The 20,180-nt window shown below is 64.4% G+C and overlaps 2 protein-coding genes across 5 annotated transcripts; both read left to right on the top strand.

Annotated features, from left to right (window-relative positions):
- The first annotated feature begins 1,499 nt into the window (after window positions 1-1,499).
- On the top strand, window positions 1,500-19,471 carry LOC119563556 (myosin light polypeptide 6). 3 transcript variants are annotated; one of them, XM_037883736.2, is made up of 7 exons: window positions 1,500-1,618; window positions 2,062-2,089; window positions 4,733-4,876; window positions 5,492-5,665; window positions 6,143-6,220; window positions 6,708-6,747; window positions 7,915-8,248. In XM_037883736.2, the coding sequence occupies exons 1-6, from the start codon at window positions 1,616-1,618 to the stop codon at window positions 6,734-6,736; spliced, it is 456 nt and encodes a 151-aa protein (XP_037739664.1). In that variant the 5' UTR covers window positions 1,500-1,615; the 3' UTR covers window positions 6,737-6,747; window positions 7,915-8,248. The 3 variants fall into 3 exon arrangements, with proteins under 3 accessions (XP_037739664.1, XP_043388519.1, XP_037739663.1); XM_043532584.1 differs by lacking the exons at window positions 6,708-6,747; window positions 7,915-8,248 and adding an exon at window positions 19,140-19,471; XM_037883735.2 differs by lacking the exon at window positions 6,708-6,747.
- Window positions 13,730-19,471, top strand: LOC102931032 (myosin light polypeptide 6). Of its 2 annotated transcripts, XR_005223084.2 has the most exons (7): window positions 13,730-13,855; window positions 14,905-14,932; window positions 15,918-16,061; window positions 16,677-16,850; window positions 17,345-17,417; window positions 17,877-17,916; window positions 19,140-19,471. XR_005223084.2 is itself a non-coding variant. In XM_037883737.2 (6 exons), exons 1-5 carry the CDS (start codon window positions 13,853-13,855, stop codon window positions 17,386-17,388), a joined length of 393 nt encoding a protein of 130 aa, XP_037739665.1. In that variant the 5' UTR covers window positions 13,730-13,852; the 3' UTR covers window positions 17,389-17,417; window positions 19,140-19,471. The 2 variants fall into 2 exon arrangements, 1 of the variants encoding a protein (XP_037739665.1); XM_037883737.2 differs by lacking the exon at window positions 17,877-17,916.
- Window positions 19,472-20,180: the final 709 nt, after the last annotated feature.

The raw sequence follows: 20,180 nt of genomic DNA on the forward strand, positions 1-20,180 counted from the left end.
GAATGAACCCCATTAAAAGGGCCAGGCAGGCGCTGCCCCTGTTCCCAGCCCCTGCAGAGGGGTTCTCAGTCTGTCGAATGAAACTCTCCCTGCTCCCCGTGTGCCCCCAAGCCCCCCGCTGGGACCCTCCCTGCTCCCCTGTGCCCCCAATCCCCTCCCCCCGCTGGGACCCTCCCTGCTCCCCAGTGCCCCCAATCCCCTCCCCTCGCTGGGACCCTCCCTGCTCCCCTGTGCCCCCAATCCCCTCCCCTCGCTGGGACCCTCCCTGCTCCCCTGTGCCCCCAATCCCCTCCCCTCGCTGGGACTCTCCCTGCTCCCCTGTGCCCCCAATCCCCTCCCCCCGCTGGGACCCTCCCTGCTCCCCTGTGCCCCCAATCCCCTCCCCTCGCTGGGACCCTCCCTGCTCCCCTGTGCCCCCAACCCCCTCCCCCCGCTGGGACCCTCCCTGCTCCCCTGTGCCCCCAATCCCCTCCCCCAGCTGGGACCCTCCCTGCTCCCCTGTGCCCCCAACCCCCCCGCTGGGACCCTCCCTGCTCCCCTGTGCCCCCAACCCCCTCCCCCCGCTGGGACCCTCCCTGCTCCCCGTGCGCCCCCAACCCCCTCCCCTCCCTGGGAACCTCCCTGCTCCCCGTGCGCCCCCAACCCCCCCCGCTGGGACCCTCCCTGCTCCCCTGTGCCCCCAACCCCCTCCCCCCGCTGGGACCCTCCCTGCTCCCCGTGCGCCCCCAACCCCCTCCCCTCGCTGGGAACCTCCCTGCTCCCCGTGCGCCCCCAACCCCCCCGCTGGGACCCTCCCTGCTCCCCAGTGCCCCCAACCCCCTCCCCTCGCTGGGACCCTCCCTGCTCCCCGTGCGCCCCCAACCCTCTCCCCTCGCTGGGAACCTCCCTGCTCCCCGTGCGCCCCCAACCCCCCGGCTGGGACCCTCCCTGCTCCCCTGTGCCCCCAATCCCCTCCCCCCGCTGGGACCCTCCCTGCTGCCCTGTGCCCCCCGCTGGGACCCTCCCTGCTCCCCTGTGCCCCCAACCCCCTCCCCTCGCTGGGACCCTCCCTGCTCCCCTGTGCCCCCAATCCCCTCCCCTCGCTGGGACCCTCCCTGCTCCCCGTGCGCCCCCAACCCCCTCCCCCCGCTGGGACCCTCCCTGCTCCCCAGTGCCCCCAACCCCCTCCCCTCGCTGGGACCCTCCCTGCTCCCCTGTGCCCCCAACCCCCTCCCCCCCCGGGACCCTCCCTGCTCCCCGTGTGCCCCCAGCCCCCCCCCCGGGACCCTCCCTGCTCCCCTGTGCCCCCCCCGCTGGGATCCTCCCTGCTCCCCGTTGGCCCCCAACCCCCCATGGGACCCTCCCTGCTCCCCGTGCGCCCCCCCCGGCAAGGCCCCCTCTCGGTGTCTACAGGCAAACCGGGGGCAACTCAGCCTAGCCCCGCCCCACCGCTGGGCCCGGTCATGAATAATGCAGCAACTAATTAACATAACGAGTGACGCGCGGCCTGGCCTCGGGCCGCTCCCGGCGCGCGGATGCCTGGGGCGTGACGTCAGAGCCAGTAGAAAGGGGCCGGCGGAGGCGAGTCCGCGCAGGGGCCATTGCAGGGAGCGGAGCCGGCGCAGCAGCAGCAGCCATGGTGGGGCGAGCTCCGGGGGGGTGCAGAGGGCTGGCGGGGGGTGCAGCGGCCGGGGGGGTGCAGAGGGCTGGCGGGGGGGCGCGCTCCGGGGGGGCGCAGAGGGCTGGCGGGGGGGGCGCTCCGGGGAGGGGGGTGCAGCGGCCGGGGGGGTGCGCTCGGCTGGCGGGGGGGTGCGCTCCGGCGGGGGTGCAGAGGGCTGGTGGGGGGTGCAGAGGGCTGGCGGGGGGTGCAGCGGCCGGGGGAGGGGCACGGTTAGGTTCTAGCCGCCCGAAGCCAGGGACATCCCCGGGACCTGACTCCCATCCCCCCCCCCCCCCCCCCGGGAAGGAGCCCCTGGCCGGGGCTGGGGGCGCAGCGCTTGTGGGGTGCGGGGCTCGCGCCCTGGGGAAAGGGTGGGCCCGGGCAGCCCCGCTGACGGCGATCCCCCTGTGCTTGCCTTGCAGTGCGATTTCACCGAGGATCAGACGGCCGGTAAGTGCCTTCTTCCCCCCCCCGGCCCGCTTCCTTGCGCGACCTCCGCCCTTGCGCGCTATTTTCATTTCCGGGGGGGGCGAATCTCTTACGCGCCCCGCCGCCGCGGAAGGACTCACCGCTCTCTCTCCCTCCCTTGTAGACCTTCCTCCTCCTCTGTCACTAGCCTTCACCCTCCTCCTGTAGCCCTCCTAGCCGCCGGCCGGTAAGTGGGGCAGGGCCTGTGTGACTGCCCCCCCTCCCCTTAACACCGGGCCCCTCGCTTCTGGGGCGGGGGGAATCTCTGCGGGCTGCCTTCGGCTGTTGCTGCTGTGGGGTCCCGAGCTCCCTCCCCCGGATAGGGCCCCCCTAACTCTGGGTCTGGGGGTGACTCACACCCCGCCCCCCCTCCGTGCGCGCATGGCTCACCCATGAGCAGGTCCTGGCCAAGCCCGGCAGGCGGGACCCGCCCAGCCTGCGAGCCTCCCCGCGGCATTCCCCCAGCCGGGCCGGATTGGGGGGGGGTTGCGCTGGCTTTAGGGGCTCTGTGTGGGGCCCCCCCTGCTTGTGGGTTGCAGGGGGGAGGGGTGCGGCAGGCTGCGGGCGGGGTGTGATTGCGCAGGGGGGAAATGGCTGCAGGGCTCCGCTCTCTGCTCCAGGTTGTGGCAAACTCCCAGCTGAGCCGCCCCCCCACCCCGTGGCTGGGGGAGGGGGGCGCACCCGGAGCTGGGGGGGGGGCGCCCCACGGGTCGCGGGTGGAATGTTGGAGGCGCAGCGCAATCCCTGCGCGGTGCCTTGCGCTGACTTCCTTATACGGGCACAAAACCCCAGCCGAGCGCAGGCTGCGCCCCGCCCCGGCGGGAAAGGGCGGGGGGGTCCATCCGTTCGCGGCAGGGCTCGGCCAGCCCGGGGGTGGGGGGCTGTGGGTCTCTGCAAACCCACCGGCCAGACCCTCCCTGGGTCCCTTGGCTGGTGTTTGCTTTAGCTAAAGCAGGAAGTGTGCTAAGGACAGAGGGCGTGAGCCCGGACTCCTGGGTTCTTTCCCTAGCTCTGGGAGGGGAGTTGGGTCTAGGGGGTGGGAGGTTGGGAGCCAGGACTCCTGGGTTCTATCCCCCACTCTGGGAAGGGAGTGGGGTTTAGTGTAGCGGCTCTGTCCCCCTTTCAGGCGTCTGATTTGTCTCTTGTACCCCAAGTTTCACCTCCCTTACAAAATCTGACACACATCTGTCACAGCCACGCTGTTTCCGAACAGTGGCCGACTTTCTCATTATGACCTGATGGATTTATAATCATATGTTGGAATATAAACATTGTACTGACCTCTCAGTGTGTGGGGTACGGAGCTGTATCAACAAGGCATTGTCTGTATGAAATCGTAGTTGGTCCTGGCTTCGCTAGGGCGTTTTCTATTGCCTGTTGTAAAACTAGGCAAATAACTAGATGAGCTGATGTACCCCTTGGAAGATCTCTGGGTACCCCCAGGGTATGGGCACCCTTGGTTAAGCGCCACTGGACTAGTGGGTTAGAGCGGCTGGGGGGGGTGGGCTGGGAGCCAGGACTCCTGGGTTCTCTCCCGAGCTCTGGGAGGGGAATGGGCATTATGCCTCTGTTCCATTCCCATCTCTGCAGCTGGCTGTGCGCCGGGGCTCTCTGGTCCCCACTCTGTGCTTCACTTTCCCCGTCTGGAAATCTTGGCTCACTCCCCTGAGGCTGTAAGGCCTGTGGAGGGGCTGGGCAGGGCCTGTCTCTGTGGAGGTGTCCCGTGGTCGAGTCCCTGATACGAAACCCACCAGGGCTGGCCCTTGCAGTGAGCCGGTGAACTCGAAGGCTGACCTTAGAGTTAATTACGGGGCCAGGGTGAAGGCGGCCCTGGGACCGAGAGGCACTAACCTGCCAGCCAGGGTGGATGCAGTGTCAAAGGCAAGCGGATCTGTCCCCCTGGGTACAGCGAATGGGCAGCTCCCCACAGGCGACCTGGTTTCTCTCCGAGTCTGTCCAGGAAACCGGATCCTACGAGGAAAGGAAATGTTACCCTGGGCCCGCTGCTCTGTTTTTCTCCACCAGCCGGCTGAATTTCTAGGAGGGGAACTTGGAAGGAAAGGGCGGGGGGGGGGAGGCCCAGAAACTCTTAGGCCAGGAGCAGATATAGCTAGAGACGCATGTGGCCCCTCAGTAGGTTTTGCCCCAAGGTGGGGCTGGTGCAGCAAGACAAAGTGACTTGTCCCTGGGAGTCTGGGGCAGAGCCGGGAACTGGAGCCCTGGCTCCGGGCCGGTGCCTTATCCCTGAGGCCAGGCGTCCTGTCTAGTGCGGGTTGCTGCGGAAGGCGGGATACGAGACATCTGGGGCTGGGAATCCAGGCTGAAGCTCTTGGGAACCCTGATGGGGGAATTATCAAGGGCTCTTGTCTCTTATTGAGCTGAAGCTCCTGTTTCCCTATGGGCCCCCGGTTGCCTGGCAGGGGGGCTTGGGGCTGGGGCTGAGTCTGCTGCCCCTGGTGCGTGCTCGTGGGGCTGTAGTTTGGCTGGGTACCAGGCAGATCAGGGCTGGCGAAGGGGGGTATGTCGACACACATTTGAACCGAGGGGTGCTGGCCCCCCCACAGGCGGGATTGGCACCTGGGGCCACGGTGACACCCTCCTTACTCTTCCCCCCCCCTCCTCTAGAGTTCAAGGAGGCTTTCCAGCTCTTTGACCGAATCGGGGATGGCAAGATTCTGTACAGCCAGTGCGGGGACGTGATAAGGGCCCTAGGCCAGAACCCCACCAACGCTGAGGTCATGAAGGTGCTGGGGAACCCCAAGAGCGATGGTGAGTGATGGACAGGCGCTGCAGTAACCCCAGCGCCAGGGGGCAAATGGGCTGTGGGCCTCGCCCGCATCTCGGAGCTAGTGGCGGGTGAGAATGGGGCTGTCTCCGCCCCGCACCCCACCCCCATTGGCTGGAGTGAGACCATGGCACAATGGGACTCGGACTGGCTTACAACTTGCGGGCTGGGGGGAGCTGCAGGGAGACACACCCCCTGCCCCCAAGGCTGGCTCTGTTGCACAGGACGAGGAGGTTAATCTCGGGCCTGGCCTCAAAGTTTGTTCTTGGGTCCCAGGGCCTTGGTTTTTGTCCCAATGTAGAAGGAGAATTTTTCCCCAAATCTCGTTTCCCACCCAGCTTTGTTGTACGTGGCACCTGCCCCGCGCTAAGCCCTGTGCCCCGGCACCGCTCCCTTGCAGAATGGCTGGTGCCCCTTGGGCGCCTGCCCCAGCTCTGGGGGCCTGGAGCTCGGGAAGCCCCGTCCCGTCCCTCGCTGGGTCCTGGCACAGGAGGGTTCGATGCTGCCGCAGCCAGCGAGCCCGTCCCCTGGGTGTTGTGCCCAGCCTGGCGGGCACCCACCCAGAGAGCTGGTCTCAGCCGCGCCCCTTCTCTTGCCAGAGATGAACATCAAGACGCTGAGCTTCGAGCAGTTCCTGCCCATGATGCAGACCATCGCCAAGAACAAGGACCAGGGCTGCTTCGAGGACTACGTGGAGGGGCTGCGGGTCTTCGACAAGGAGGGGAACGGCACCGTCATGGGGGCAGAGATCCGCCACGTCCTCGTGACACTGGGTTAGGCTCTGACCCTACCTGCCGGCCTGGCCACAGCAGCCCCCTCTGCCAGGGGAGGAGGGTAGCCGAAGGCTTCTCGCCAGGTCTCTCCTGGGGATGGCTGGGTCAGGGTCCACAGTGTGTCTGAAGGAGAAATGTCCTGGTGGGTAGCCAGTTGGCACCATTGCCTTAGGGGGCTTGAGCCCCATGCCTGAGAGAGGACCTTGGGTCTCTCGAGGTGGCTGGCAAAGGGGCTCTGTTTCCCCACAGTGCAAAGCAGGGAAGTGACTTGCATCCAGGTTGCATGGTGCCAAAGTCTGGGAACAGAACCCAGGAGTCCTGGCTGCCAGCCCCCTGCTCCAGCAATCGCTGGACAGATGCAGAGCAGCAACTAGGAGGAAGGCCCGTGTGTCTGATCAAGGACCAGGTTTGCTGGGGGAGGTGCAAATGGGGCTGGGGGGGGCGGGCCTGTAGTAAAATCCCATCTGTCCCATGCAGGGGAGAAGATGACGGAGGAAGAGGTGGAGATCCTGGTGGCCGGGCATGAAGACAGCAACGGCTGCATTAACTACGAAGGTGAGGGCTCGTGGGGTATCAGTGTCTTGCGGTCAGCAGCCCCGGGTTTATCTCCAGAGATCGCTTAACCCTGTAGCACCTGGTGGCTTTGGCTCTCCTGCCTTGCTGGGGGGAGGTGGGGAGGAGAGTCCGACCTCTGCTGGGTGGGGAGGGCGACTTGTCTGTCCCATGGCCAGGATTCATTTTGGGACTAGCCCGGCGCCTCTGGCTCGTTTTCCCCCACTGAGGACACCGCAGCCCCTGGGGGCGTCTCCCACCCAGGGAACGAAGAGCTGGATCATTGGGGGGCCGTGCTCAGAAACACCAGCTCCTGACAGTTCCCCTGGGGGCGATGTGGCTGGCTCCCCTCCCCGGGGCACGGATGCTGGGCCTGGCGGGTTGGGAGCTGGAGGCAGCTGGGCGCTGGCGCGTCCCCGGGGATCCCCTCACGCTTGGTCGCGCCGTGTGTCCGGTGCGTTTGCTTGATGATGTCTGTTCCTTCCAACAGCGTTTGTGAGGCACATCTTGTCAGGGTGAAGCCGAGCGGGGTACGCCTCTTCCCGAACCCCTTCACTTACCTCCTCCCCCCTCTTTTGGTTTTGTTTTTAAAGGAAGTCCGGTTTGCGCTCCCCCCCGCCCCCCATCCAGTGTACCCCCCCCCCCCCCGGCATGTCTGCATGTAGCTGACTCTCTCTAGCGGGGGGGGGGCAGGGAAAGCTCTGTCCGGAGCTGTGCACCGATTTTAAAGCAAGACTGTGTCATCTGCCTGGGTTGGGTGGGGGGGGGGCCGGGGGGGTTCAGATGCAGCCTGGGGAGCTTGTGTCCTGGCCAGGGGGAGCTGCGTGGGCCTCGATCCCAGCAGGGCAGCCACTCCTGCCTATACTGCTGATTGGGGCCGCTGGGCGCCCGCTGTGGATGGGGAGTCCCAGGCTGGTGTCCCACCACCTAGAAATGCCCCAGCTGGGGGCAGGACACTGGGGTCTTCCCTTCCAGCAGCAAGAGGCTTGCGTTGGCCCGAGCGGGCAAGTGCTGGCTGGTGCCGTGGGCCGTAGGTTAACCAACAGTCTTTCTTTAGGGAGCGGTGTAGTGGCTGCCTGCCTGGCCCCTTCTCTCTGTCGGATCCTCCCCCTCAAACGGCCCGGCCCCCGCTGGCCCTTGTCTGCTGTAGATAAAGCCGAGCTCTCTCCTCTTGCGGGGCAGGAAGCCACATGGCTTGTAGGCCCCCGGGTGCCTGGTAGTAGCTGTAGAAACTCTGCTGCCCCCTTCCTCCCCCCTCTCCTTTCCGCTGTCGCGGGTTCAAGTGCTGCAGAGGGAAGAAAGTGTCCTGGGGCCAGGGACTGTGGGGTGAAGGGTGGGGCCTGAGTGCAGCTGGTGGGGGTGGGACTCCCAACTTCCCAGCCAGGAGTGGGAGAGCAGAGCCCATGCTGTGGGCAGACCTAGTTATTAGCAGCTTTAGAGTAACAGGCTGGTGCATGGCCCCTAGGCTAGGAGCAGGGGCCTGGAGGGCTGGGAGCCAGGGGTCCTAGGGCTCTCTCTATGGGGGGGGCTGTTAAATAGGGGAACTAGAGCACAGCTGCTGCAGGCTCCTTAGTAAACTTTGCAAACCCCAGCAGAACCTGCCTGGAAGCCCCATGCCCTGGTCGGCTTAGCCCCGAGGACCCTTTCTCCCGCTGCGGGGCAGCCGCCTGGTCTCACGCCTGGCCTTCTCTCCACAGAGCTGGTCCGGATGGTGCTGAGCGGATGAAGTGTCCAGCCGATCTCCCCCCGTCCCTCCCCCCGAGGCCTCAGGTCGCGGCCGGGCGCTCGGGTTTATTCTCTTCGGTGCCTTTTCTACGCCCCATGTAAACTTTTCCTCCCTGGGTGGACCAGAAGGAGACTTCCCCTGCTGTGGGGGGGCTGTTGCGAGGGTGCTCCCCGGGGGTGGGTGGGAGGAAGAGTGATCCCTGTTTCCTTTCTGGAGTCCCCCCCACCCTGTTCTAACCCCTCCAGCACTGCTACGTTGTTTCTTCTTCCAGCTGCTTTCACTTAATAAACGGTTTGAAAAATGGGGGTTCTTGGGCCTGTTTTGAAAGTGAGGGGGGGGGGGAGACAGCACCTGGAAAAGTGGGGGGGGGGGGGGGTGAGAGAGGAAAAATGCAGCTTGCTGTGATAGAGGCTGCACAGCCCCCAGGGAGCCATGAATGGCAGAGCAGCACTGGCTAGGCCCCCCAGCACCCAACCCACCTGGCCCCGGAACGGGGTTCCTCATGTGGGAGGAAGAGCCCCCAGCCAACTTCTGAACAAGAGTAACAGGGACAAATGGGGGGTGCTCAAGGGGAGGAGCCCAGGGCGGTGGGTGGCGTGGGTGGTGCGGACACCCCTGCACCCTGCCTATAGTAATTGCAGCTCTTAGACTCCTTTACAATAGTGTGGGGAAACTGAGGCACGGATGGGGGTGGGATTTCCCAGCAGGTCAGTAGCAGAGCGGGGCCTAGCCTGGGAGCTGTTGAGGGGCTGGGGTGTGTTCTGCCCCCTAGGCCCCACAGCCATGCTAGGCTGAGCGATGGTGCACAAAGCAGCCACTCACGAGGGAGCCTTGCACACTGAGCAGGAGCTGGGGTGGCTCAGTGCCCCCCCACACACACACACACAGTTAAAGAGCCGTCGCCCCTACCCTGCACAAAGCACCTTGCCCAGCCTGCTGGCGCCACCCCCCTGCCAGGCTGCGGCGCCTTCGGCAAGCCCGGCACAAGTGTTTCCTGCCGCTCTGCTCCAGCTGGTTTGACTCTTCCAAGCAGGCCCCAGCAGTGTCTATGTTTAGTCTGGCCCCCCTTGGGAGCTGGCCAGCGTTGGGAGCCTCCCTGCAACCAGCACCGTACATGGAAGGAAAGGCACCTTCCCAGCACCCTGTGTCCTCCCCCACAGCAGGGTGGGTGCTGCAGCCCCTAATAAAGCCAACAGTGCCCCATGCCCCCATCCCACCCCGGCACTGCCCAGGGTTAACGCGTGGTGCAACGGCTGGAGGAGGAAATGCTCAAGCAGGAACTCAAAAGTGGGGCCCTGCCCCACCTCACGGCATTAGGTGCTGTGGGGTGGGGGCCCTGCATGGGCTTCCCCCCACCCCGGGGCTCTGGAGTCCGCACCATTTGTCCAAGGACATGCAGGGTACGAAGGGGTGGGCGCTTCCTTGGCTTCCAGCAGGACGAGCACACATCCACCCCCCCGCACACCTGCCATGCCAGCCTGGCTGGGCTGTAACACCCAGCTGGGACTTACTGAACCCTCAGTACCCCTCAGCCAGGACAAGTTGCCTTCCCCCCACCAGGCATGTGAGGCCGGGCGGTTGGAGATGCGAGGGGCCCGCTGGGGCTCATGGGTCCTCTGGTGCACCTGGCCCCTCCTTCAGCGCTCCAACCCCCATCCCAGGAGCACTGTGCAATTCCTCCCCCTCACCCAGGGCCAGGCAGAGGGAGGTGAGAAATGCCCTGGCAGGCTCCTCCCCTCAAACCCAGCACATGGCTCAGTAGGCGATTGGCGTCCGGGCCCCCCCGCACTGTTGCTTCCCAGCCCAAGGTGAGAAGTGCCCAGCTGGCTCCCACCCTCCCACATCTGCCAAGCCCAAGAACGACCCTCAGCCCCCAACTCCGGGGGGAGCTTTTTGAGGACCGCCCCTGGAAAGCTGCCAAGCACCACAGAGCCCATCCCATGGGCAATGCCCCTCCCTGTTCACCCCGGCATCTCCTCACTAGCTGCAATTGGTCTGACTTCTGCTCGCTGCCTGGGGGCCCTGCTCTGCTGGCTGGAGCAGCAAGGCCCCTGCTGTCCAGCCCTGTCCCCACGGCTCCTTGCAGACTGGGGGCCAGTCACCTCTTGCCCTTCTCTTAGACAAACCAGATCAAGCTGCTTCCACCTCTCCCTATGTGCTGGTTTCCGAGCTCATGGCTCCATTCCACCTCCGGTTCTACACTCCAGCAGCGTCGTTCTCCTCGGGCAAGGAGCTGGCGGGGCAGCCGGTACCACTGGCCAAACATGCCCAGGGAGACCTGGCCCAGCCCTGTGGCCAGCCTCTAACCCAGCCAGCTGCCCCTGCCATCCAGCACCTGTTGCCCCCTGCACCACTCCCACCAACAGTGCCAAAGCGAGATTCCACCCCCTGCAGAGGGGACGTGGCCCTAGGAAGCCCCACACTGCCGCACCATGAGCCTCAGGCTACCCCGCTGTGCCCAGGGGGGAGCCTGCCCAGGGCAAGGGGGATGCCCAGGGCCAGCCGGGTACACGGCTCTCGTACCAGGGAGGGGAGAGACAAGCTCAAATCTCGGCCTTCGCTCGTTCTGTGGCTTTCCAGAGCCTCGTGGAAGCTCTAAAATACCAGCCCAGCACTGGGGGTGCAGTGACAGCCAGCCAACAGCAGGGGGCGCACTGAATCAGCTGGGTAACTGTGTTAGTCTGTAGCCACCAAAACAATGCAGAGTCCGGTGGCACCTGAAAGGCTAGCAGATTTATTTGGGCATAAGCTTTCGTGGGTAAAAAACCCAGGGTTGAGTTTTGTGACTTTGTCCTCACCCACAACCACTTCAGATTTGGGGACAGTTTATACCTTCAAGTCAGCGGCACTGCTCTGGGTACCCGCATAGCCCCACAGTCTGCCAACATTTTATGGCTGACTTAGAACAACGCTTCCTCAGCTCACGTCCCGTAGCGCCCCTCCTCTACTTGCGCTTCATTGATGACATCTTCATCATCATCACATGGACCCATGGAAAAGAAGGCCCTGAAGAATTCCACCTGGATTTCAACAATTTCCGCCCCACCATCAACCTCAGCCTGGACCAGTCCACACGAGATCCACTTCCTGGACGCTACAGTACAAATAAGTGATGGTCACATAACCACCACCCTGTACTGGAAACCTACTGACCACTATACTTACCTACATGCCTCCAGCTTTCATCCAGACCACACCACATGATCCATTGTCCACATCCAAGCCCTAAGATACAACCGCATTTGCTCCAATCCCTCAGACAGAGACAAACACCTAGAAGATCTCTATCAGGCATTCTTAAAACTACAATACCCACCTAGGGAAGTGAGAAAACAGAATGACAGAGCGAGACGGGTACCCAGAAGTCACCTACTACAGGACAGGCCCAACAAAGAAAGTAACAGAACGCCACTGGCCATCACATACAGCCCCGACCTAACGCCTCTCCAGCGCATCATCGAGGATCTACAACCTATCCTGGAAAATGAGCCCTCATTCTCCCAGACCTTGGGAGACAGGCCAGTCCTCGCTTACAAACAGCCCCCAACCTGAAGCGAATACCCACCAGCAACTACACACCACAGAAACACTAACCCAGGAACCAATCCCTGTAGCAAACCTCGTCGCCAACTCTGTCCCCATATCTACTCTAGCGACACCATCAGAGGACCCAGCCACATCAGCCACACCCTCAGGGCTCGTTCACCTGCACGTGCCAGCAATGCCCCTCTGCCATGCACAACGGCCAAACCAGACAGTCTCTATGTACGAGAACAAACCAGGCATCAGGAACGGTAACATTCAAAAGCTGGTAGAACACATCAATCTCCCTGGACACTCAGTAACAGATTTAAAAGTAACCATCCTTCAACAAAAACCGCCTCAAAAACAGACTTCAAAGAGAAACCGCAGAACCACAATTCATTTGTGAACTTACCACCATTAATTTGGGCTTGAATAGGGACTGGGAGTGGCCAGCTCACTACAAAAGCAGCTTTCCCTCTCTTGGTATTGACATCTCATCAATTATTGGGAGTGGACCACATCCACCCTGAACGAGAACTGGCCTTGTCAACGCTCGTTCTCCGTTTGTAAGGTCACTCCCTTCACTTCATGTGTCAGTATATTTACGCCTGTATCTCTAATTTTCACTCCATGCATCTGAAGAAGTGGGGTTTTTTATCCACAAAAGCTTATGCCCAAATAAATCTGTTAGTCTTTAAGATGCCACCGGACTCCTCGTTGTTTCTGTCAGCTCAGTGGTAGAGGGCAGACAAGGGGATATTTAGGTTCTCTCCCAGCCCTCCTGATCCTTACGCTGTTTTAGGCTCACCAAGACACCCCAAGTCCAAAGAACTAGGATGCAATGGGATAAAAGGCTCAGGAAGAATTAACAACCAAGAAGTCACCACAGTAGAAAGGTCACTGAGCACAAGTGGGTCCCTCCCATGACCTCCAACTCCAGGGGAATTGTCCCCTGCAGTCACGTTTGCTTTGGGAAAGGGGGTGGGAGCCTGGAGGGTGAATCCTGCTTTCCGCACACCCAACAAACAGGGACACCATGAGCCACATGCCCCAAAGGGACATTGCACGGATGGGACAGGGAACTCCATCCATCCCTCCCTGTCCTGGGCAGACAGATCCCCCACACGGTGCTGCTTCTTCCCACCCCGGGAAACTTGGAATTTTTATTTTATTTTTATTATTAAAAAAAAAAAGGAGAGAGAGGAGACAGGAGAGCGTTCAATGCCCAGGAACCGGGTAAATTCAGAGCCTTCCATAAATAGCCATCACCTCCGCCCCAGCAGGCCCCTCGGCGCTTTCAGAGGTGGTTCTCAGCGCCTTTAAATAAAAGTCTTGGGACGATCAGATACAAAAAAGCCCGGGGTGGTGGCGAGGGGCAGGACAGACAGACACAGCAGGACTGGGGGCTGAACATGGGCGATTCCTTTTTAACCCCGTGATCAATGTGTTTTTTTAAACCAACGAAATCCCCACCCCCCTCCCCCCTCCCCAACAATCCCAGGCCGGTTTTACAGGTCGCGAAGGGCTCTGTCCTGTCGGGGGGCACCTCCAGGCGGTGGGCGGAGCAGCCTCACTGCGTGGGCGGGACCGGGGTGGCCGTGCTGGGTGCGATGGGATCCGTCTGCAGAGGGGGGCCCTGGTCTGCGGGAGAGAATTGACAGGTTGCAGTGCCCCAACTTTGGAGAGCGGGGAGGGGGGCGCCACAGCCCTCCAGCCTGCACCTGGCCCACGTCACACGGAGGGGATGGAGGTGAATAGCCAGGGGTCCTCACCTCCCTCGGCGGGCAGCAGCGCCTGCAGCTCCCCCTCAGTTCCAACGGGTGCTGCAGGTATTCACGGGGGGGTGTTCACAGGGCTCCCCCGCCTGGTGCCAGACCGAGAGCCCTGGGAGGGCCCCGTTCCCCGCCGTCACCCGTTCCCCTCCCTGCTCCCCGTGTGACCCCAGCGCCCCCCCGGGACCCTCCCTGCTGCCCTGTGCCCCCCCGCTGGAACCCTCCCCTCTCCCCGTGCGCCCCCCCCCCGACCCTCCCTGCTCCACCTGCTCACCCCCGCTGGGACCCTCCCTGCTCCCCGTGTGACCCCAGCCCCTCCCCGGGACCCACCCTGCTCCCCGTGTGACCCCAGCCCCTCCCCGGGACCCACCCTGCTCCCCGTGCGCCCCCAGCCCCCCCCGGCAAGGCCCCCTCTCGGTGTCTACAGACAAAGCGGGGGCGACTGAGCCCCGCCCACCGCTGGGCCCGGTCATGAATAATGCAGCCACTAATTAGCATAACGAGTGACGCGCGGATGCCCGGGGCGTGACCCCAAAGCCAGTAGAAAGGGGCCGGCGGAGGCGAGCCCTCGCAGGGGCTATTGCGGGGAGTGGAGCCGGGGCAGCAGCAGCCATGGTGGGGCGAGCTCCTGGGGGCGGGTGCAGAGGGCTGGCGGGGGGGCACGCTCCGGGGGGGGGGTGCAGAGGGCTGGCGGGGGGGGGGCACGCTCCGGGGGGGGGGGGGGCAGAGGGCTGGCGGGGGGGGGGGCACGCTCCGGGGGGGGGGTGCAGAGGGCTGGCGGGGGGGGGGCACGCTCCGGGGGGGGGGTGCAGAGGGCTGGCGGGGGGGGGCACGCTCCGGGGGGGGGTGCAGAGGGCTGGCGGGGGGGGGCACGCTCCGGGGGGGGGGGGTGCAGAGGGCTGGCGGGGGGGGGGGCACGCTCCGGGGGGGGGGGTGCAGAGGGCTGGCGGGGGGGGGTGCAGACGGCTGGCGGGGGGGGGCACGCTCCGGGGGGGGGGTGCAGACGGCTGGCGGGGGGGGCACGCTCCGGGGGGGGGGTGCAGAGGGCTGGCGGGGGGGGGGGGCACGCTCCGGGGGGGGGTGCAGAGGGCTGGCGGGGGGTGGGGGCACGCTCCGGGGGGGGTGCAGAGGGCTGGCGGGGGGTGGGGGCACGCTCCGGGGGGGGTGCAGAGGGCGGGCGGGGGGGGGGCACGCTCCGGGGGGGGGTGCAGAGGGCTGGCGGGGGGGGGGCACGCTCCGGGGGGGGTGCAGAGGGCTGGCGGGGGGGGGCACGCTCCGGGGGTGTGTGCAGAGGGCTGGCGGGGGGGGGCACGCTCCGGGGGGGGTGCAGAGGGCTGGCGGGGGGGGGCGCGCTCCGGGGGGGGGGGGTGCCGAGGGCTGGCGGGGGGGGGGCGCGCTCCGGGGGGGGGGGTGCACAGGGCTGGCGGGGGGGCGCGCTCCGGGGGGGGGGGTGCAGCGGCCGGGGGAGGGGCACGGTTAGGTTCCAGCCGCCCGAAGCCAGGGACATCCCCGGGACCTGACTCCCAGCCCCCCCCCCCCCCCGGGAAGGAGCCCCTGGCCGGGGCTGGGGGCGCAGCGCTTGTGGGGTGCGGGGCTCACGCCCTGGGGAAAGGGGGGGGCCGGGCAGCCCCGCTGACGGCGGTCCCCCTGTGCTTGCCTTGCAGTGCGATTTCACCGAGGATCAGACGGCCGGTAAGTGGCCTCCGCGCCCCGACCCGACCCGACCCGCTTCCTTGCGCCACCTCCGCCCTTGCGCGCTATTTTCATTTCCGGGGGGGGGGGGAAATCTCTTGCGCGTCCCGCCGCCGCGGAAGGACTCACCGCTCTCTCTCCCTCCCTTGTAGACCTTCCTCCTCCTCTGTCACTAGCCTTCACCCTTCTCCTGTAGCCTTCCTAGCCGCCGGCCGGTAAGTGGGGCAGGGCCTGTGTGACTGCCCCCCCTCCCCTTAACACCGGGCCCCTCACTTCTGGGGCGCGAGGGGGGGGGAATCTCTGTGGGCTGCCTTCGGCTCTTGCTGCTGTGGGATCCCGAGCTCCCTCCCCCGGGTAGGGCCCCCCTAACTCTGGGTCTGGGGGTGACTCACCCCCCCCCTCCCCAGTGCGTGCATGGGGGATTGCACTGAGAGGGGAGGCCCAGAAACTCTTAGGCCAGGAGCAGATATAGCTAGAGACGCATGTGGCCCCTCAGTAGGTTTTGCCCCGAGGTGGGGCTGGTGCAGCAAAACAAAGTGACTTGTCCCTGGGAGTCTGGGGCAGAGCCCGGAACTGGAGCCCTGGCTCCGGTCAGGTGCCTTATCCCTGAGGCCAGGCGTCCTGTCTAGTGCGGGTTGCTGCGGAAGGCGGGATACGAGACATCTGGGGCTGGGAATCCAGGCTGAAGCTCTTGGGAACCCTGATGGGGGAATTATCGAGGGCTCTTGTCTCTTATTGAGCTGAAGCTCCTGTTTCCCTATGGGCCCCCGGCTGCCTGGCAGGGGGGCTTGGGGCTGGGGCTGAGTCTGCTGCCCCTGGTGCGTGCTCGTGGGGCTGTAGTTTGGCTGGGTACCAGGCAGATCAGGGCTGGCGAAGGGGGGTATGTCGACACATATTTGAACCGAGGGGTGCTGGCCCCCCACAGGCAGGATTGGCACCTGGGGCCACGCTGACACCCTCCCTGCTCTTTCCCCGCCTCCTCTAGAGTTCAAGGAGGCTTTCCAGCTCTTTGACCGAATCGGGGATGGCAAGATCCTATACAGCCAGTGTGGGGACGTGATAAGGGCCCTAGGCCAGAACCCCACCAACGCTGAGGTCATGAAGGTGCTGGGGAACCCCAAGAGCGATGGTGAGTGATGGGCAGGCGCTGCAGTAACCCCAGCGCCAGGGGGCAAATGGGCTGTGGGCCTCACCCGCATCTCGGAGCTAGTGGCGGGTGAGAATGGGGCTGTCTCCCCCCCCACCCCACCCCCATTGGCTGGAGTGAGACCATGGCACAATGGGACTCGGACTGGCTTACAACTTGGGGGCTGGGGGGAGCTGCAGGGAGACACACCCCCTGCCCCCGGGGCTGGCTCTGTTGCACAGAACGAGGAGGTTAATCTCGGGCCTGGCCTCAAAATTTGTTCTTGGGTCCCAGGGCCTTGGTTTTTGTCCCAATGTAGAAGGAGAATTTTTCCCCAAATCTCGTTTCCCACCCAGCTTTGTTGTACGTGGCACCTGCCCCGCGCTAAGCCCCGTGCCCCGGCACCGCTCCCTTGCAGAATGGCTGGTGCCCCTCGGGTGCCTGCCCCAGTTCTGGGGGCCTGGAGCTCGGGAGGCCCCGTCCCGTCCCTCGCTGGGTCCTGGCACAGGAGGGGTTCGATGCTGCTGCAGCCAGCGAGCCCGTCCCCTGGGTGTTGTGCCCAGCCTGGCAGGCACCCACCCAGAGAGCTGGTCTCAGCCGCGCCCCTTCTCTTGCCAGAGATGAACATCAAGACGCTGAGCTTCGAGCAGTTCCTGCCCATGATGCAGACCATCGCCAAGAACAAGGACCAGGGCTGCTTCGAGGACAACATGGAGGGGCTGCGGGTCTTCGACAAGGAGGGGAACAGCTCTGAAATGAGGGCAGAGATCCGCCACTTCCTCGTGACACTGGGTTAGGCTCTGACCCCACCTGCCGGCCTGGCCACAGCAGCCCCCTCTGCCGGGGAGGAGGGTAGCCGAAGGCTTCTGGCCGGGTCTCTCCTGGGGATGGCTGGGTCAGGGTCCACAGTGTGTCTGAAGGAGAAGTGTCCTGGTGGGTAGCCAGTTGGCACCATTGCCCTAGGGAGCTTGAGCCCCATGCCTGAGAGAGGACAGCCCTGCCCCTCCACCCCCACCTCGGGTCTCTCGAGGTGGCTGGCGAAGGGGCTCTGTTTCCCGGCAGTGCAAAGCAGGGAAGTGACTTGCATCCAGGTTGCATGGTGCCAAAGTCTGGGAACAGAACCCAGGAGTCCTGGCTGCCAGCCCCCTGCTCCAGTAATCGCTGGACAGATGCAGAGCAGCAACTAGGAGGAAGGCCCGTGTGTCTGATCAGGCACCAGGCTTGCTGGGGGAGGTGCAAATGGGGCTGGAGGGGGCCTGTAGTAAAATCCTATCTGTCCCATGCAGGGGAGACGGAGAAAGAGGTTGGAGATCCTGGTGGCCAGGCATGAAGACAGCAAGGGCTGCATTAACTACGAAGGTGAGGGCTCGTGGGGGTATCAGTGTCTTGCGGTCAGCAACCCCGGGTTTATCTCCAGAGGTCGCTTAACCCTGTAGCACCTGGTGGCTTTGGCTCTCCTGCCTTGCTGGGGGGAGGTGGGGAGGGCGACTTGTCTGTCCCATGGCCAGGATTCATTTTGGGACTAGCCCGGCGCTTCTGGCTCGTTTCCCCCACTGAGGACACCGCAGCCCCTGGGGGCGTCTCCCACCCAGGGAACGAAGAGCTGGATCGTTGGGGGCCGTGCTCAGAAACACCAGCCCCTGACAGTTCCCCTGGGGGGCGATGTGGCTGGCTCCCCTCCCCGGGGCACGGACGCTGGGCCTGGCGGGTTGGGAGCTGGAGGCAGCTGGGCGCTGGCGCGTCCCCGGGGATCCCCTCACGCTTGGTCGCGCCGTGTGTCCGGTGCGTTTGCTTGATGATGTCTGTGCCTTCCAACAGCGTTTGTGAGGCACATCTTGTCAGGGTGAAGCCGAGCGGGGTACGCCTCTTCCCGAACCCCTTCACTTACCTCCTCCCCCCCCTCTTTTTGGTTTTGTTTTTAAAGGGAAGTCCAGTTTGCGCTCCCCCCGCCCCCATCCAGTGTACCCCCCCCCCGGCATGTCTGCATGTAGCTGACTCTCTCTAGCGGGGGCGGGCAGGGAAAGCTCTGTCCGGAGCTGTGCACCGATTTTTAAAGCAAGACTGTGTCATCTGCATGGGTTGGGTGGTGGGGGCCGGGGGGGTTCAGATGCAGCCTGGGGAGCTTGTGTCCTGGCCAGGGGGAGCTGCGTGGGCCTCGATCCCAGCAGGGCAGCCACTCCTGCCTATACTGCTGGTTGGGGCCGCTGGGCGCCCGCTGTGGATGGGGAGTCCCAGGCTGGTGTCCCACCACCTAGAAATGCCCCAGCTGGGGGCAGGACACTGGGGTCTTCCCTTCCAGCAGCAAGAGGCTTGCGTTGGCCCGAGCGGGCAAGTGCTGGCTGCTGCCTGGTGCCGTGGGCCGTAGGTTAACCAACAGTCTTTCTTTAGGGAGCGGTGTAGTGGCTGCCTGCCTGGCCCCTTCTCTCTGTCGGATCCTCCCCCTCAAACGGCCCGGCCCCCGCTGGCCCTTGTCTGCTGTGGATAAAGCCGAGCTCTCTCCTCGCGTGGGGCAGGAAGCCACATGGCTTGTAGGCCCCCCGGTGCCTGGTAGTAGCTGTAGAAACTCTGCTGCCCCCTTCCTCCCTCCCTCTCCTTTCCGCTGTCGCGGGTTCAAGTGCTGCAGAGGGAAGAAAGTGTCCTGGGGCCAGGGACTGTGGGGTGAAGGGTGGGGCCTGGGGCAGCAGCTCTTGCCCGAGTGCAGCTGGTGGGGGGGGGGACTCCCAACTTCCCAGCCAGGAGTGGGAGAGCGGAGCCCATGCTGTGGGCAGACCTAGTTATTAGCAGCTTTAGAGTAACAGGCTGGTGCATGGCCCCTAGGCTAGGAGCAGGGGCCTGGAGGGCTGGGAGCCAGGGGTCCTAGGGCTCTCTCTCTATGGGGGGGGGGGGGGGCTGTTAAATAGGGGAACTAGAGCACAGCTGCTGCAGGCTCCTTAGTAAACTTTGCAAACCCCAGCAGAACCTGCCTGGAAGCCCCATGCCCTGGTCGGCTTAGCCCCGAGGACCCTTTCTCCCCCAGCTGCCGAGGGGCCTCTCCCGCTGCGGGGCAGCCGCCTGGTCTCACGCCTGGCCTTCTCTCCACAGAGCTGGTCCGGATGGTGCTGAGCGGATGAAGCGTCCAGCCGATCTCCCCCCGTCCCTCCCCCCGAGGCCTCAGGTCGCGGCCGGGCGCTCGGGTTTATTCTCTTCCATGCCTTTTCTACGCCCCATGTAAACTTTTCCTCCCTGGGTGGACCAGAAGGAGACTTCCCCTGCTGTGGGGGGGCTGTTGCGAGGTTCCCCCCCGGGGGTGGGTGGGAGGAAGAGTGATCCCTGTTTCCTTTCTGGAGTCCCCCCCCCCCTGTTCTAACCCCTCCAGCACTGCTACGTTGTTTCTCCTTCCAGCTGCTTTCACTTAATAAACGGTTTGAAAAGTGGGGGCTCTTGGGCCTGTTTTGAAAGTGAGGGGGGGGGGGAGACAGCACCTGGAAAAGTGGGGGGGGGGTGAGAAAGGAAAAATGCAGCTTGCTGTGATAGAGGCTGCACAGCCCCCAGGGAGCCATGAATGGCAGAGCAGCACTGGCTAGGCCCCCCGGCACCCAACCCACCTGGCCCCGGAACGGGGTTCCTCATGTGGAAGGAAGAGCCCCCAGCCAACTTCTGAACAAGAGTAACAGGGACAAATGGGGGGTGCTCAAGGGGAGGAGCCCAGGGCGGTGGGTGGCGTGGGTGGTGAGGACACCCCTGCACCCTGCCTATAGTAATTGCAGCTCTTAGACTCCTTTACAATAGTGTGGGGAAACTGAGGCACAGATGGGGATGGGGGTGGGATTTCCCAGCAGGTAAGTAGCAGAGCGGGGCCTAGCCTGGGGGCTGTTGAGGGGCTGGGGTGTGTTCTGCCCCCTAGGCCCCACAGCCATGCTAGGCTGAGTGATGGTGCACAAAGCAGCCACTCACGAGGGAGCCTTGCACACTGAACAGGAGCTGGGGTGGCTCAGTGCCGCCCCCCCCCCCCCCCCCACACACACACACAGTTAAAGAGCCGTCGCCCCTACCCTGCACTAAGCACCTTGCCCAGCCTGCTGGCGCCACCCCCCCGCCAGGCTGCGGCGCCTTCGGCAAGCCCGGCACAAGTGTTTCCTGCCG

Source organism: Chelonia mydas, chromosome 20 (genome assembly GCF_015237465.2).
Source record: "Chelonia mydas isolate rCheMyd1 chromosome 20, rCheMyd1.pri.v2, whole genome shotgun sequence".
NCBI classification, from domain to species: Eukaryota; Metazoa; Chordata; order Testudines; family Cheloniidae; genus Chelonia; species Chelonia mydas.

Excerpts from the sequence above, each read along its gene's own strand:
- LOC119563556 (XM_043532584.1), top strand. Across the intron at positions 4,877-5,491 it reads GGGGAACCCCAAGAGCGATG|AGATGAACATCAAGACGCTG; the intron begins GTGAGTGATGGA and ends TTCTCTTGCCAG. Across the intron at positions 6,221-19,139 it reads CGGCTGCATTAACTACGAAG|AGCTGGTCCGGATGGTGCTG; the intron begins GTGAGGGCTCGT and ends TTCTCTCCACAG.
- LOC102931032 (XM_037883737.2), top strand. Across the intron at positions 14,933-15,917 it reads CACCGAGGATCAGACGGCCG|AGTTCAAGGAGGCTTTCCAG; the intron begins GTAAGTGGCCTC and ends CGCCTCCTCTAG. Across the intron at positions 16,851-17,344 it reads CCACTTCCTCGTGACACTGG|GGGAGACGGAGAAAGAGGTT; the intron begins GTTAGGCTCTGA and ends TGTCCCATGCAG.